At 41.9% G+C, this 15,157-nt stretch overlaps 1 protein-coding gene across 3 annotated transcripts in view; it reads left to right on the top strand.

Moving 5' to 3' along the window:
• The window catches only part of DDX17 (DEAD-box helicase 17), a 24,558-nt gene that overhangs the window by 384 nt on the left and 9,017 nt on the right, over positions 1-15,157 (top strand). For all 3 annotated transcript variants that reach the window (XM_006155358.3, XM_006155357.3, XM_027774526.1), the window contains exons 2-10: positions 4,935-5,088; positions 6,166-6,265; positions 7,312-7,445; positions 8,231-8,296; positions 12,452-12,593; positions 13,481-13,641; positions 13,724-13,896; positions 14,284-14,394; positions 14,892-14,953. In XM_006155358.3, the coding sequence (XP_006155420.1) occupies positions 4,935-5,088; positions 6,166-6,265; positions 7,312-7,445; positions 8,231-8,296; positions 12,452-12,593; positions 13,481-13,641; positions 13,724-13,896; positions 14,284-14,394; positions 14,892-14,953 (1,103 nt within the window). The remainder of the gene's footprint in view (positions 1-4,934; positions 5,089-6,165; positions 6,266-7,311; positions 7,446-8,230; positions 8,297-12,451; positions 12,594-13,480; positions 13,642-13,723; positions 13,897-14,283; positions 14,395-14,891; positions 14,954-15,157) is intronic.

The following is a 15,157-nucleotide window of genomic DNA, read 5'->3' as shown; positions in this document are numbered from 1 at the left end:
CGAGCCCGAGCCCGAGCTCGAGCTCGCGGAGGGGGGAAGGGCGGCCTGCCCTGGCCGCTGCGAGCCGGACCTGGGCCTCTCTCTTCCTGGAGTTCGAGCCTGGCCGCTGCAGGCGGGTCGTCCGATCCTTGCAGGCCTCGGCGTTCGTTTGGAAAACACGGATATTGTTGAGGGAGGAGATGAGTGCAGCCTAGGAGAATGGCGCTCTCTACGTTTCTCCTCTGGAGAGCCCTGTTAACGGGACCGGAGACTGAAAGGGCGACTTCCAATTTAAAAAAAAGTTTCGAACCCCCAGCAGTCATATTTTAAGTAATTCATGATTACCACATTGGAGTGTAGAGAAGTGGAATTGATACCATTAGATTATGTTAGGGAAAGGGGTAGTTTTTATTTTTGCCAATACCGTACATCCAGTTTTTTAAAAAATTGGACTGCAGCATTAACTTCTCCGCCTAGGGATACATTTTTGATGGAACTCTAGTTTCTGGGTTAGAAGTTAACATGGGGTTAAACCTGAAGTCTTTCGAGATACTGAGATTCAAATCTTAATGCCTATTAAGCGAAATATGTTATTTATTAGTGTTTTAGCCGTAAAAGTGTTATCTCGGGATAAATAGTAACGTGACACTACTTCATACTGTATATCCTGTGTGACCTTGGGTAAGACCCCTTACCTTTGTTAACCTATTTTCTCATCTCAAAAAGGAGAGAAATTACTGGCCTTTACTTTGCTGTGTCCTCAGGACTCAAGAGGGAATGTGTGTAGTTAACTGTCTGGGTGTAGTGGGTGTTCTGTTAATGAAAATCTCCAAACTTTTGTCTTTTTTGGTTAAAATACACAGGTCCCAGATTTAATAGTCACTCACAAGCACTTATCACTTAATCTCCAAAAACAATTTAGCATAACCTAGTAAACTTGAAAATGAACCAGTAATACCTCTCTAAGCCTTATACTCTGGACTAGACCTGGAGAAATCGTTGCCCATGAAATCCTGGGATCTGTACACAAAAATGTTTACACTGGCATTGTTTTATCAGCTGGATATAGGAAATAACTCAGAAAGGGGGTATTAGTACACTTAGATACAATGCAGCAATGAAAAAGAAAAAACTTGAGACTGACATGTAGAAAGCTACATACAAACATGACAAAACGATACAAACCATAGGATTAGTACCAAAATTCTTGGTGGTACTTGTTACATTGTGGGCTGTAAATTTGGAATAGGCACAGGAAGTCTATTGGTATACTTAGATTCAATGCAGTAGCAGTGAAAGAGAGAACTTGGGTTAACTGTAGGACCACATTTAAGGATACACAGAAAATGGTACAAACCACAGAATAAAATGGTACAAACCACAGAAATAGCAAAATTCATTGTGGTGGTGGTTACGTTCTGGGCTGAAATTTTGAAATAAGTACCTGGAATACTGATAATGTTTCTTTACCATGGGTTTTTGCTTCAAGATTTCATTTTACCATTAAATATGCTTTAACAATAAAAGAAAATTACTTGAAGAGAGGGAAAAAGTAAATTACTGATTCTTAATTTAGTTTATCCCACATGGACATTTAAAAAAAAGTTTAAAAATTCATTTCAAACAAAGTGACATTCATTCAGAAGGTCTGTGTCCTGACTCTTAATTTTACCGCAGACATTTGTTTATTTGAATTACTATTGTTTCCATAGAGCTGAAGCACGTTATTTTGAAGATGGTGTAGGCGAGGTCACTGGATCAGGCAGATAATAGTCCAAAAAACTATATCCATTGTATGTTTAAATTGGTGTTGATTTTTTCATATTAATATATGAATGAATACAAAGGTGAATTTATTGTAGCACCAAATTAAACTATTAGTACCAATCTTAAAAGAAAGCATTTAATGAGCAGCTTAGTATACCAAGGGAGTAAGATGTGCACATATATAAAGAAATTGTGGACATGCACAAAAGTTTTATAAGGTTTATAAAGGATCGCCTTCAATATTGAGATCAGGATTAATTATAAACATGGAAGACGTTTTCTAAGAACTTGGTGTTTCAGAATTATGTATTTAATAAAAATAAGGCTGGTCACCTTAAAGTAAGCCTTTAAAGGAATCTTTGTTTTCTCCTAAATCATTAAAGTTCAGGTAGCATTGGAGTGCAGCAGTAGCAATGAAAGTAAAACCTAGGAACCACATAAAGTCTACATGAATGAATTGCGTGGGGATTTCTAATAATTGCGGTTTTGTCGTTTATATTATTTTAACTCCAAGATAAATATACTTTCTTGAAGAGTATCTTAAATTGTGAGCTCAGGGTAGGGGTGGGGATGGAATCAGTGATCAGTATTGAACCCTATTGTGTTATGAGAAATATTTAGGGAAGTCCTTAAGCCAAGGAGTTCCAATGCTTTGAATTGTAAGAAATGGAGGCCTCTTTAGAATAGAGCAGCTACTGCTTGTCACTTATAAAGTAGAACTTTTTTTTTTTTTTTTTTATAAATAAAACAAGGCCTAACCTACTGTATCGAGCCCAAACTTCCAGAATGGTTGGGCCTCCGATGTTGCTTCAGGCTGTGGAGTAGCAGAAACCAGCATGTACCACCATAGCTGGGCTATAAAGTAGAAATTGATATAAGCTGATTTAATGGATGAGTTAAAGTCAGGGAAAAAAAATAAGGTACGGTGTTTTATAAGGAGTGAGGAAGTGAGATGAGCAGCACTGTATGCATCTGTATACAAAAGATCTGCACTTTACATAGATTGAAATAGTGAACTAAAAGCCATCTTAGTATTAGAATCTAGGAAAAGTAGCTTCTAATTTCTTACATTTCAGATTTGGCTAGTTGCTATGTTAGTATTCCAGTTGAATTTGCCAGTTGTGAAGTGTATATAAAAAAGGCAAAGAAGGGTAGAGTGGTGGTTGAAGTGCTGTACTCCCACATGGCTGACCACAGTTCGAGTCCTGGACCTGGCAGCTTGCTTTTTTTTTTTTTTACTCTCTGCCGCCTCCCCTACCCCCAAATATATTAATAATGAAAATACATAAAATGAAATAATATCTTTAAAAAGGCAAAGAATGCTAGTCCAGTGTTATGATGGTTAAGGCTATTGGATCCTGCATGGCTGACAGTGTGGGTCTAGTTTTGGGCCCTTAGCTTGAAAGGCATACCTGGCATGTGGACATGTGTATCCCGAATTCCAAAAGGAGGGAGAAGTGAAGGAGAGGGCATTGCAGCATGACCATACCCCATTATGGTAGGGATGGGGTATGGTTGTGCTCCTTTTTTGCTTTCCCTCTTTGTCTTGTCCTACATACAGATGGGGTGGGGGGGGGAGGGCAAGAGATCAGTTTTTTAATAATTAAGTAGTTGCCTGTAAACAAAAAGTATAGTGGAAAAGGAGACAAGGGAGGGAAAAGTCCCTTTTGGCCCTCTTTTTATTAACATAAACCAAAGGTGAATAGTCTAGTAGTGTTTTGTATCTTCCCCCCCAACCCCCAGATTAGCAGGAGGGCTCATCATAGTACAGAGGGTGAAGGTATACAAGCAAGAAGCTGTTTATGGGTTTTTTCTTTTTTGTTTGTTTTTTGTGGGTTTTTTTTTTTTTTTTTCTATAGGCCATGGGTGGGGGGGGAGGAAGCTCCCTCACCCAGGGGGGATGGCCACGCCGCAATCTCTTCTCCATTCTCCTCTCAGGATCTTGGGCACGCACGCACATGCACCTGGCGTGAGTTTAAGCCAGGTCTGGGACTCCAAACCATGGTCGACTACATGGGAGTCCAGCGACATAGCCATTATGCTAACTGCTGGTCCCCCTGTTCACAATCTTGCCCTTAATTTTTTTTTTTTTTTTTTTACTATAGGCCATGGGGGAGGGAGGAGGAAGCTCCCCCACCCAGGGAGGATGGCCATATCATAATCCTTTCTCCATTTCTCCTCTCAGGATTTTGGGCAGCACGCATGTGCCTAGTGTTTTTAAGCCACTGCTTGAACTGTGCAGCTATGCATCAGCTATATAGGATCCATACACCTAAACCACCATGCCACTATCTGGCCCTCTTGCCCATAAGTTACGTTTAAACTCATGACCTCTGGCAACCAGTATGTTTGCCTATTACATGAATAGAGACTTGTCTCTAATCCTGTTAGTATTTCCATCACCATTTAAAATAGTGCATGGTGCATAGTTGGTACAGTTAGGCTAATTTGTACTGCCTACCTACTACACCTGGTACTGTTCTAAGTGCTCATATTTTATCTTTGTAGCAGTCTCTGTGAGAGGTGGTAGCATTCTGTTTTACTCAGAGAAACTGAGGTGCAGGTAAGTTTAATAATTTGCTGGGGAACCAGCAGTTAGCGTAATGGCTATGTCGCTGGACCCCCACGTAGTCGACCACGGTTCGCGTCCCGGACCCGGTGGCTTAAAACTCACGCCAGGCGCATGTGCATGCGTGCCCAAGATCCTGAGAGGAGAATGGAGGAGAAGGGATTGCAGCGTGACCATCCCCCTGGGGGGTGATTTCTCACTTTCTGTCTCTGTGTCTCTGTCTGGCGAGCGCATGCACCCTATAGTGAAAACCTCTCAAAAAAAAAAAAATCACTTCCTAGGAAGTCAAGAAGAAGCTCCTGCTGGTGGGTGGTTGCTATAATTTGCTCTAAATCATACAGTAAATGGCAGAATCAAAAACTTTATCTGATTTCAGAATTTCTTTATTGTAATCTCTATTACATATTTCTGTAAATACAGGATGTTTAAGTTTTTGCCCATTATAACCATACTTACAAATATTGGATAGTAAAGGCAGTTTTACTAACATTTCAAATAGGAAGAATAATGGTATTTTTAGAGAGGCTGATGATGTCTAGTCCATTTACTTGTGTTTTTATGGTATATAAAATGTGTTGCTTTTAGAGTACTATTGATTTATAAATTTTGGTGGCTTTAGATTTGGAGCAAGAGGTGGCGGTGGTGGCCTTCCCCCAAAGAAATTTGGTAATCCTGGGGAGCGTTTACGGAAAAAGAAGTGGGATTTGAGTGAGCTCCCCAAGTTTGAGAAGAATTTTTATGTGGAACATCCAGAAGTAGCAAGGCTGACTCCAGTAAGTTTTTGTGTGTGTTACTTTTTTATGCAAACTAATGAACCAAATAGACATACTGGCTAGAGTTTATTTGTATATTGCTCTTGCTGTTTATAGTTCATTCTCTTGCAGAAAGGTACCGTTTCAATACTTTTCTTAGATTAAAATTACTAATACATGGGACCAGCAGGTGGCATGATGGTTAAGCTGCTGGACTTCCACATGACTGACCACGCTTCAAGTCCTAGACCTGGCAACTTGCTTTCTCACTTTAACTGCTTTTTCATCTGTAAAGTAAAATACATTTAAAATATTGGTGTTGTATACTCTGATATGTCCTTTATTTTTAATTACTTAATTTTATTTATCATTATTATTTAAGTTGGCACAGGGCACTTGTGCTTACCAGAGAAAGAACATGAGAAAGCGAACCAGGTCTGGGACTCGGCCATGGTCGGCCATGTGGGAGTCCAGTGCCTAAAACACCATGCCACCTGCTGGCCCCTTTGTCTTTCTAAGTTCATTATGAAGTACTTACTTGTTGGGAAGAAAGTTTAATGGAATACTCGGATCCAAGTTCTGTGTTTTCTCCCTCTTAGTTCTGACTGTGGACAAGTTCCTGTTCTTTTCTGAGTCTCTTTAATAAGAGTATATTTCTGTGGAAAATGGAACTCTTACTCACAAAGTTAGGCAGAGCCTCACAGAGTTGATGTGTTACAAGTATGAAAGTGCTGTTAAAAAAAAAAAGTATTAAACATTTGCCATTGTAAATAAAGATGGATGATAATAATTCAGCTGTCTTGGGACATAACTTCTTAGACTTTTGCCATAGAGGGCGTGTGCTTACCTGAGAGACAGAGACGAAGGAGGAGTGAGAAATCTCCTACTGGAGGGATGGCTGTGCCGCAGTCCATTCACCTCAAGATTTTGGCCACATACTCATATATACCTGGAGTGCCTTAAGCTGTAGGGTCTGGGACTCTCACCCGTCAGTTGGCCATGTGGGATCCAGCACCTTGACAACCATGCCACCTGCTGGCCCTAGAATGTTTTGAATAACTTGTTTCCTAACTTGTCTCACTTCTTTTTCTTACATAGTATGAGGTTGATGAACTACGCCGAAAGAAAGAGATTACAGTGAGAGGTGGAGATGTTTGTCCTAAGCCCGTGTTTGCATTCCATCATGCTAACTTCCCACGTAAGTATTCTGTAATCCAAAGTCTTAGTTGTTAAATTTGGTTGAATGGTACACATAGATAATAGGTTACTTAAAGGCTTTTATTCCAGTCTCTGGGTGTTGTTAGAAAGTCAAGTAGAAGCCTTTTTCTTTCTTTCTTTCTTTCTTTTCTTTTTTTAGTTTTTTCATCATCTAACAGGGTTTTGCCTCTCCCTTTAAGAAAGACAGACAGAAATCCTTTCTAGCTAGGTAAAATATGAATTTGGCAAATAGTAAATAATGAATATGTGCCTAAATCCTACTGGATACTTCGAGGTAGTGGGGGTTTTTGGTTTTTCTGTTCTGTTTTTAAGACTTTTGCCGTAACACTCACATGCTTGCCGAAAGGACAGAGCGAAAGTGAGAAATTCCCCCCAGAGGAGATGGCCATGAGGCAATCTTCTTTATTCCCTCAGGATTTTAGGCATGCATGCATATGTACCTGGTATGGTTTTACAAGCCTCCAGGACTTGACCCGCCAAGTGGCCTCATGGGATCTGGTGCCATAGCCATCTGCCGCCACCACCACCACCCCCTTTTTGTTAGAGGATGTAAATTGGTGTGGTCAGCCCTCTTGGAGGCAGCAGTGTACTGGTCAAGAGATATAGTAAATAAAACAACATTTCTGGGAGAGATATAAAGTTGAGTTAGTCTTGCCTTCGAGCTTAACGGGTTTTTTATTTATTTATTTTTTTTTGGAGAGGTTTTTGCTATAGGGCACGTGCGCTCGCCAGACAAACAGAGAGAGACAGAGAGACAGAAAGCGAGAAATCACCCCCCAGGGGGGATGGTCACGCCGCAATCCCTTTTCCTCCATTCTCCTCTTGGGATCTTGGGCACGCACGCACACGCGCCCGGCGTGAGTTTTAAGCCACCGGGTCCAGGACGCAAACCGCGGTCGACTACGTGGGAGTCCAGCAACATAGCCATTACGCTAACTGCTGGTTCCCTTGAGCTTAACGGTTTTTTAAAACTCCTTTATCTTTGTCCTTAGTTTTAAAGGCAATGATATGCTTATTTTCTTACAGAATATGTGATGGATGTGTTGATGGATCAGCACTTCACTGAACCAACTCCAATTCAGTGCCAGGGATTTCCTTTGGCTCTTAGTGGCCGGGATATGGTGGGCATTGCTCAGACGGGCTCTGGAAAGACATTGGCGGTACGTACTAGCCAGTGAAGATCTTTGACATTGCGGTAACCTACTTTACCATCCCAGTTGTCGTGTATGGTCTCAATTATTTTCTTTTTTTCAATGCTGGAAAGTGCATGTGTTTGCTGGAGAGAGAAAGTGGCCATCTGGTGAAGTCCTGGTCATGCCACAATCCTGTCAGGATCATGGGCATGTATATGTTACCAATACATTTTTCAGGCCACTGGGGCAAAGATATGAATCCCTGTTGATCATATGGGCTCTGGCTCCCTCCACTCATAGCACTTAACCATTTATGCTACAGGATTGGCCCCTCAGTTCTTTTTTTTTTTTTGAGAGAGAGATTTTTGCTATAGGGCGCGTGCGCTTGCCAGACAGAGACAGAAAGCGAGAAATCACCCCCCAGGGGTGATGACCATGCCCGCAATCCCTTCTCCTCCATTCTCCTCTCGGGATCTTGGGCACGCACACGCCTGGCGTGAGTTTTAAGCCACCAGGTCCAGGACGCGAACCGCAGTCGACCACGTGGGAGTCCAGCGACATAGCCATTGTGCTAACTGCTGGTTCCCGGCCCTCAGTTCTTAATAAAAGTGTATTTCAGATAGTGTGGATAATCAGTCTTTTTAGCTGTCAAATATATGTAAGCAGTTCATGTTTGAATTTACTTCGTGTGTATGGCCATGGTGAGTTTTGTTTTTCTTATATTGGTGTCACAATTACTGTGATAAGTTAGGATTATTAAAATAATGGATTAGTTTTATAAAATTGTCTTTCTTTCCTCCTCTACACCCCAGTATTTGCTGCCTGCAATTGTTCACATTAACCACCAACCGTACTTGGAAAGGGGAGATGGCCCAATTGTAAGTATGTTTTGGTTTGCTTATAATTCTAATAATCACTATAATCAAATGATTATTGTGTTTTGGGTATTATAAATTATCTGAATTCATTCTTAATCCCACCTTTTATATCTGAAAGTGGTATTATTCTCATCTTAGGTGCAATTAAATGAATTGCCCGTGATCATACAGCACATACATGGCTGATCTTCAATTTAAACCAAAGTCTTACTCTCAAACACTGTTCCATACTGCTCTCTCCCATTTTCTTTGTTTTTACTTTTTAATTTGCCAGAAGAGCACATGCATATGCTGAAGAGAAGTAAAGGGAAACTGAGAAAGCACCTCATGTGGGGCATGGTCAGGCTGCAGTCCCTTCTCCATCTTCTTTGAGATTTTTAGGCACACTTGGCACACATGTCAGGTCTAAAGATTTGAGCCATGCAGTTGACCATGTGCAGTAATACTTTGACCACCACGCCACGGACTCGCCCCCTCCCCTCTACACTGCCTGTTTATATAGAAGCTTATTTTGTAGTCCGTTCACGTGCAGTTCTTAATTGCTCAGCCATGCTACTAGGGATACAAATGAGATAAGGTCCCTGCCGTAGGATTTTTTAAATCCAGTTCGGGATAGGTTTTCTTTGTGGGTTTTTTTTTGTTGTTGTTGTTGTTTTGTTTTTGTTTTTTTTTTTTGCTATAGTGCGCATGCGCTTGCCAGAAACACAGACGGAGAGACAGAAAGCGAGAAATCACCCCCCCCAAGGGGGGGGGGCCACACCGCACAGAAGAGCACATGCATATGCTGAAGAGAAGTAAAGGGAAACTGAGAAAGCACCTCATGTGGGGCATGGTCAGGCTGCAGTCCCTTCTCCATCTTCTTTGAGATTTTTAGGCACACTTGGCACACATGTCAGGTCTAAAGATTTGAGCCATGCAGTTGACCATGTGCAGTAATACTTTGACCACCACGCCACGGACTCGCCCCCTCCCCTCTACACTGCCTGTTTATATAGAAGCTTATTTTGTAGTCCGTTCACGTGCAGTTCTTAATTGCTCAGCCATGCTACTAGGGATACAAATGAGATAAGGTCCCTGCCGTAGGATTTTTTAAATCCAGTTCGGGATAGGTTTTCTTTGTGGGTTTTTTTTTGTTGTTGTTGTTGTTTTGTTTTTGTTTTTTTTTTTTGCTATAGTGCGCATGCGCTTGCCAGAAACACAGACGGAGAGACAGAAAGCGAGAAATCACCCCCCCCAAGGGGGGGTGGCCACACCGCAATCCCTTTTCTTCCATTCTCCCCTCTGGATCTTGGGCACGCACCCACACACACCTGGCGTGAGTTTAAGCCATTGGGTCCGGCACTCGAACCGCGGTCTACATGGGAGTTCAGCGACATAGCCATTACACTTAACTGCTGGTCTCATTAAATAATAATTTCTTAAATGTTGTAGAACAGCACTGTTTTCTTCTTTGGTCATTTTTATTTAAGTTCCTAGAAGACTTGGGTAGCTTCCCAACATTTTGAATATATACTATTTACCTTTTTTTTGGGGGGGGGGAAGGGTTTTACTATAGGGCACGTGCGCTCGCCAGACAGACACAGAGATAGAAAGCAAGAAATCACCCCCCCGGGGAATGGCCACGCCGCAATCCCTTCTCCATTCTCCTCTCGGGATCTTGGGCATGCACGCACACGTGCCCGGCGTGAGTTTTAAGCCACCAGAGCCGGGATGCAAACCGTGGTCGACTACGTGGGAGTCCAGTGACATAGCCATTACACTAACTGCTGGTCCCCTGTTTACTTTTTTTTAAAAATCGAGCTCATACATGCCATGTGTATTTATAAATATTTGTATTATTATATGACTCAGTAGTAACAAAAAGAAGACATTTCTCTGCTTTGCACTCTATGGAGTAAGTCTTATGTGTATAAGTTAGCTTTGTTATTAGCTGCCATTTGATGAAATCAGTATACAGAGCAGAGTTATTTTTTAAATTTATCAGAAGGCCTGTGTGCTCACTGGAATGGGGGATGTGTGCTCTCCATTGGGGTGTGGTCATGCTGTATCTCTTCTCTATTTCTCCATCCTGCCAGGGCTTTTGGGCATGCATGTGTATGTGCCCCGTGTGTTTCTCTCTCTCTTTTTTTTTTTTTTTTTTTTTGCCATACAGTGCGTGTACTCCCTGGAAAAGGAGAAATACTCATAGAGAGGGAAAGTAAGAAAACTCCCTCCCCAGGGTGGCCATGCTGCAGTCCCTTCACCTCTCGGGATTTTGGACATGCACACACATGCCTGATGTAACATTCAAACCACCAGCTCTGAGACTCAACCACAATCAGCCATGTGGGTGTCCAGGACCTCTACCCACTACACCACCTGCTGGCCCCTTAGTGTGTTTTTCAAGCAGTTTCAGAATTTGAACTGTGGTCAGCCATGTGGGGTCTGGCTCCCATAACCACCAGACCAATGGGAGTGAGCCAGCCTGGGGTTCTTTCTTCTTTTTTTTTTTTTTTTTTTCTTTTTTTGGGGGGTGGGGGGTGAGGCTTTTGCTATAGGGCGCGTGTGCTTCCCAGGAAGACAGACAGAAAGTGAAAAATCACCCCCCAGGGGGGTAGCCTCACTGTAATTCCTTCTCCTCCATTGTCTTAGGGTCTTTTTTTTTTTTTGAGAAGTTTTCGCTATAAAGCACATGGGCTCGCCAGAGAGGAACAGAAAGCGGGCAAAGGGGGAATGGTCATGCCGCAATCCCTTCTCCTCCATTCTCCTCTCGGGATCTTGGGCACGCATGCACATGCGCCTGCATGAGTTTTAAGCCACTGGTTCTGGGACGTGAACCGCGGTTGACTATGTGGGAGTCCAGCGACATAGCCATTACGCTGCTGTTTCCCTCCTCTCAGGATCTTGAGCACACATGTGCCTGGTGTGAGTTTAAGCCACCAAGTCCTGGACTCGAACCACAGTCAACTACTTGGGAGTCCAGTGACATATTCATTAGGCCAACTATTGGTCCCCATTATTTATTTTTAATTAATTTTTTTTAGGGAGATTTTTGTTACAGTGCACGTGTGCTCACCTGAGGGAAGAAAGCAAGAAATCACCACTGAGGGCAGGGGGATGGTCATGCCACAATCCTTTACCCTCCATTCTCCTGTCAGGATTTTGGGCACATACACACATTAGCCTGGCACAAGTTTTAAGTCGCCGGATCTGGGACTTGAACCGTAGTCGACTACGTAGGAGTCCATTGATGTGACCATAACACCATCTGCTGGTCCTACATTCATTTTTACTAACAGTGTAAATAATGCCTATTTCAAAGAGCCTTCATTTTGTATTGTTTTGACCAGATCATATGTAAATCTTATATTTAATTGTCTTTATTTTTTTTTTCCAAATGTTTCTGGTGAGGAGCTTAAACTACTTAGACTAGTGTCATTACTGTCATTTTCTTTTTCCTTTTTTTTTTTCCTAATTTTTGCTAGAGGGTTTTAATGGGCACATATACACACGTGCTTGGTGTGTTCTTTAACCTGCTGGGTCTGGGACTTGCTTTATACAGTCGGCCAAGGGATCTAACCGCCTTAACCACCACACCATAGGCTGACTCGTCATCTTCTTATTAATCTTAGTTTCTTGTTGGTATTTAATCCAAAGGCCACTTGTTTATTTTGTGCGAGTTGTGTAGTTAAAACTTGGTAATATAATCTGTAAACCCTTTTAAATAGTATACATAAACTCTACTTAATATGTCAAAGTAAACAAAGTGGTATGGTTGTGTTCCACATGGTAAATATTAAGTTCTAATAATTTTTCCTATACATCAGCCTACTACTTTTTAAAAGTGTTCATTTACTGAGAGAGAAGCATCCTCACCAGTCTCATGCTGTAATCCTTCTGTCCCCTTGCCAGCTAGCCTGGGTCCTGGATGTACAAGTTAACCCAAGAAGCAGGCCCCAGTCTTCCAATTAGGGCTTCCAGTCTTACAGAGCATTTTGTTATTGCTGTACCACAGTGCCTGGCCTCCAGTGTACTACTTCCTGACCTCCCAACCTCCCACGTTATCACATACTTGTAGACAATATAGAGTCAAATTATCTTTTTGTGCTATGTTGTTGTGTTTTTTCTTTTTAATTTAAGGTGGGTATCTAAAGTGTGTGCGGGTATGTGTTTCAGTGTCTCGTGCTGGCTCCTACCAGAGAGCTTGCCCAGCAGGTGCAGCAGGTGGCTGATGACTATGGAAAATGTTCTAGATTGAAGAGTACTTGCATCTATGGAGGTGCTCCTAAAGGTCCTCAGATTCGGGACTTGGAAAGAGGTAATAAATATTTCCGCATGTAAGAATTATTAGGGTGTCCTTTTTAATGAAATTCTTTGAGTGAAATTGAAAAAAGTGGATTCTTGTGAAGAAAATTTCATACTTTAGCAATGTAAGAGTTCTCAAACATGGTTTATAAAAGCTATTTTAAGAAAGCTCAACATGGCTAAAAACTTATCTATTTGAAAGTTTTAATATTATGCAGAAATTCTCTTTACATCATACTTTCACAGTTACTGTGTTAAAATTTAGCTACTGGGATCAGCAGTTAGCATAATGGCTATGTTGCTGGACTCCCATGTAGTTGATCGCGGTTCAAGTCCCAGACCCGGTGGCTTAAACTCACACCGGGCGCATGTGCGTGCGTGCGTGCGTGCCCGCCCAAGATCCCGAGAGGAGAAGGGATTGTGGCTTGGCTATCTCCCCTGGGGGGTGATTTCTTGCTTTCTGTCTCTCTCTCTCTCTTTCTGGTGAGCATATGCACCCTATAGCAAAAACCGCTCCAAAAAAAGAAACAGAAAGAAAAAAATTTATCTATAGCCCTGCAGCACTGAATATGACCACTAGAGCTGGTGCTTCTTTGTTTGCTGAGGCTCTTATAATATACAGAGAGTTCTTGACCCAGCCATGGTGGCGCAATAGGGCTCTGCTTTATGGTGATGGAGACCTTATTTACCTCCTTGGGTGTACCTAAAGACACTTGGTTGCACCCGTGATCCTTGGTCCTTGTCTTCAGGATTGCATGGAGAAGGATCACAGTATGAAAATTGTATTGAGGCTTATTCTCATGTATGTCTGCATCTCCCTAAAAGAAAGGAAATAAGTAAGTGTAGGTTTTTTTCTTAATACAGTTCTTAATTGCCTAGATCTTTGATTTTGTTTTATAGGTGTTGAAATCTGCATAGCTACTCCTGGACGCCTGATAGATTTTCTGGAATCAGGGAAGACAAATCTTCGCCGATGTACCTACCTTGTACTGGATGAGGCCGACAGAATGCTTGATATGGGCTTTGAACCCCAGATCCGTAAAATTGTTGACCAAATCAGGGTACGGAGAGCTAATAGTTCACTATCTTTGTGTCTTTGACTGTAACATTTCCTTAATCTAAGAGCCTTTCCTTTCCTGACAGCCTGACAGGCAGACGTTGATGTGGAGTGCAACCTGGCCAAAAGAAGTAAGACAGCTTGCAGAGGATTTCCTTCGTGATTACACTCAGATCAATGTTGGCAATCTGGAGTTGAGTGCCAACCACAATATCCTCCAGATTGTGGATGTCTGCATGGAAAGTGAAAAAGACCACAAGTACGAAAGAGATTCACTATTGTTTTGATAACGCTGATAAAGTTTTCCTGGTAATTCTCCAGAGTTAAAGTGTTAGAGGAGCCAGTATTTTCCAAAGCCTGAAAACATGAAAAGCATTGCTAGCTTTTCAGTAGTTCATCCTTTATATCATTCACAGAATGTTGTGGTTAAAGGCTAGGATTCTGTATTCTTGCATTTTCAGCCTGGTTCTGCTAATTACCAGCTGTATAATATTGGATAGGTTTACTTTGTGCTTCATCTAGAACATCCTCGGTACTCTGTTTATTAAAGCTTTTAAAAAGTCAGTGTTTTGAGAGTTGATTATAAATATACATCATAGGGAGATATGTTTCTGTGTGATGACTGCATTATTGGTTACGTTTTCAGGTTAATTCAACTAATGGAGGAAATAATGGCTGAAAAGGAAAATAAGACGATAATATTTGTGGAAACAAAGAGACGCTGTGATGACCTCACTCGAAGGATGCGCAGAGATGGGTGAGTGTAGCACGAAGGTAATTAGCCTTGGGTTTTAGAGCTGGTGGGCATTTCAGAATTGGTGTAGTGAAAATTGTATAGTGTTTCCGTAATGCATATTGGGTAGTTCATTAAGTGAACACAGCCATCCATTCACACAGCTTAACAAACCTTTCCAAAATTGCATGATAGCATTGCCTTTTGTTATTTTTTTTTAAATGACAGAGGACTGGTATATGTGTACTTCACCAGAGGGAACATGTTCATGAAAGCACCTTTCAATGGGGTACAGTCACACTACAGTCCATTTCCCCTCTGTTTATCCTGTCAGGATCTAGGGCACACATACACACCTAGCATGTCTTCAAAGCTGCTGGGGCTAGGGTTCAAACCACAGTCATTTGTGGGGTCCTGTTCCCTGTGCTCTGTGTTGCAGGGCTGGCCCACCATTTCTTTTTAATGTATGACTTTTGTCTTTTTTAAGATTTCTAAAATATTTGTCACTTTTCTTCTAATAGTTGGCCAGCTATGTGTATCCATGGAGACAAGAGTCAACCAGAAAGAGATTGGGTACTTAATGGTAAGTTCAGAACTAAGAATTTTCAATGGATTCTTCCCTAAACAAATGCTCTTCTTAGGGTTTGGTGATCTTTACATAGGGCCTGATAGGAGCTGGCAAGTGGCGGGGTAGTTAGGTACTGGACTCAAATATGGCTGATCGCAGTTCAAGTTCTAGACCTGGCGGCTTGCTTTCTCACTTCCCGTTCTCTCCCCCCCCCCCCCC

This window comes from Tupaia chinensis, unplaced genomic scaffold (genome assembly GCF_000334495.1).
Source record: "Tupaia chinensis unplaced genomic scaffold, TupChi_1.0 Scaffold000450_1, whole genome shotgun sequence".
Classification (NCBI taxonomy): domain Eukaryota; kingdom Metazoa; phylum Chordata; class Mammalia; order Scandentia; family Tupaiidae; genus Tupaia; species Tupaia belangeri.
The sequence above is the reverse complement of the archived record's forward strand: the minus strand, read 5'-3'. Positions and strand labels throughout refer to the sequence as shown.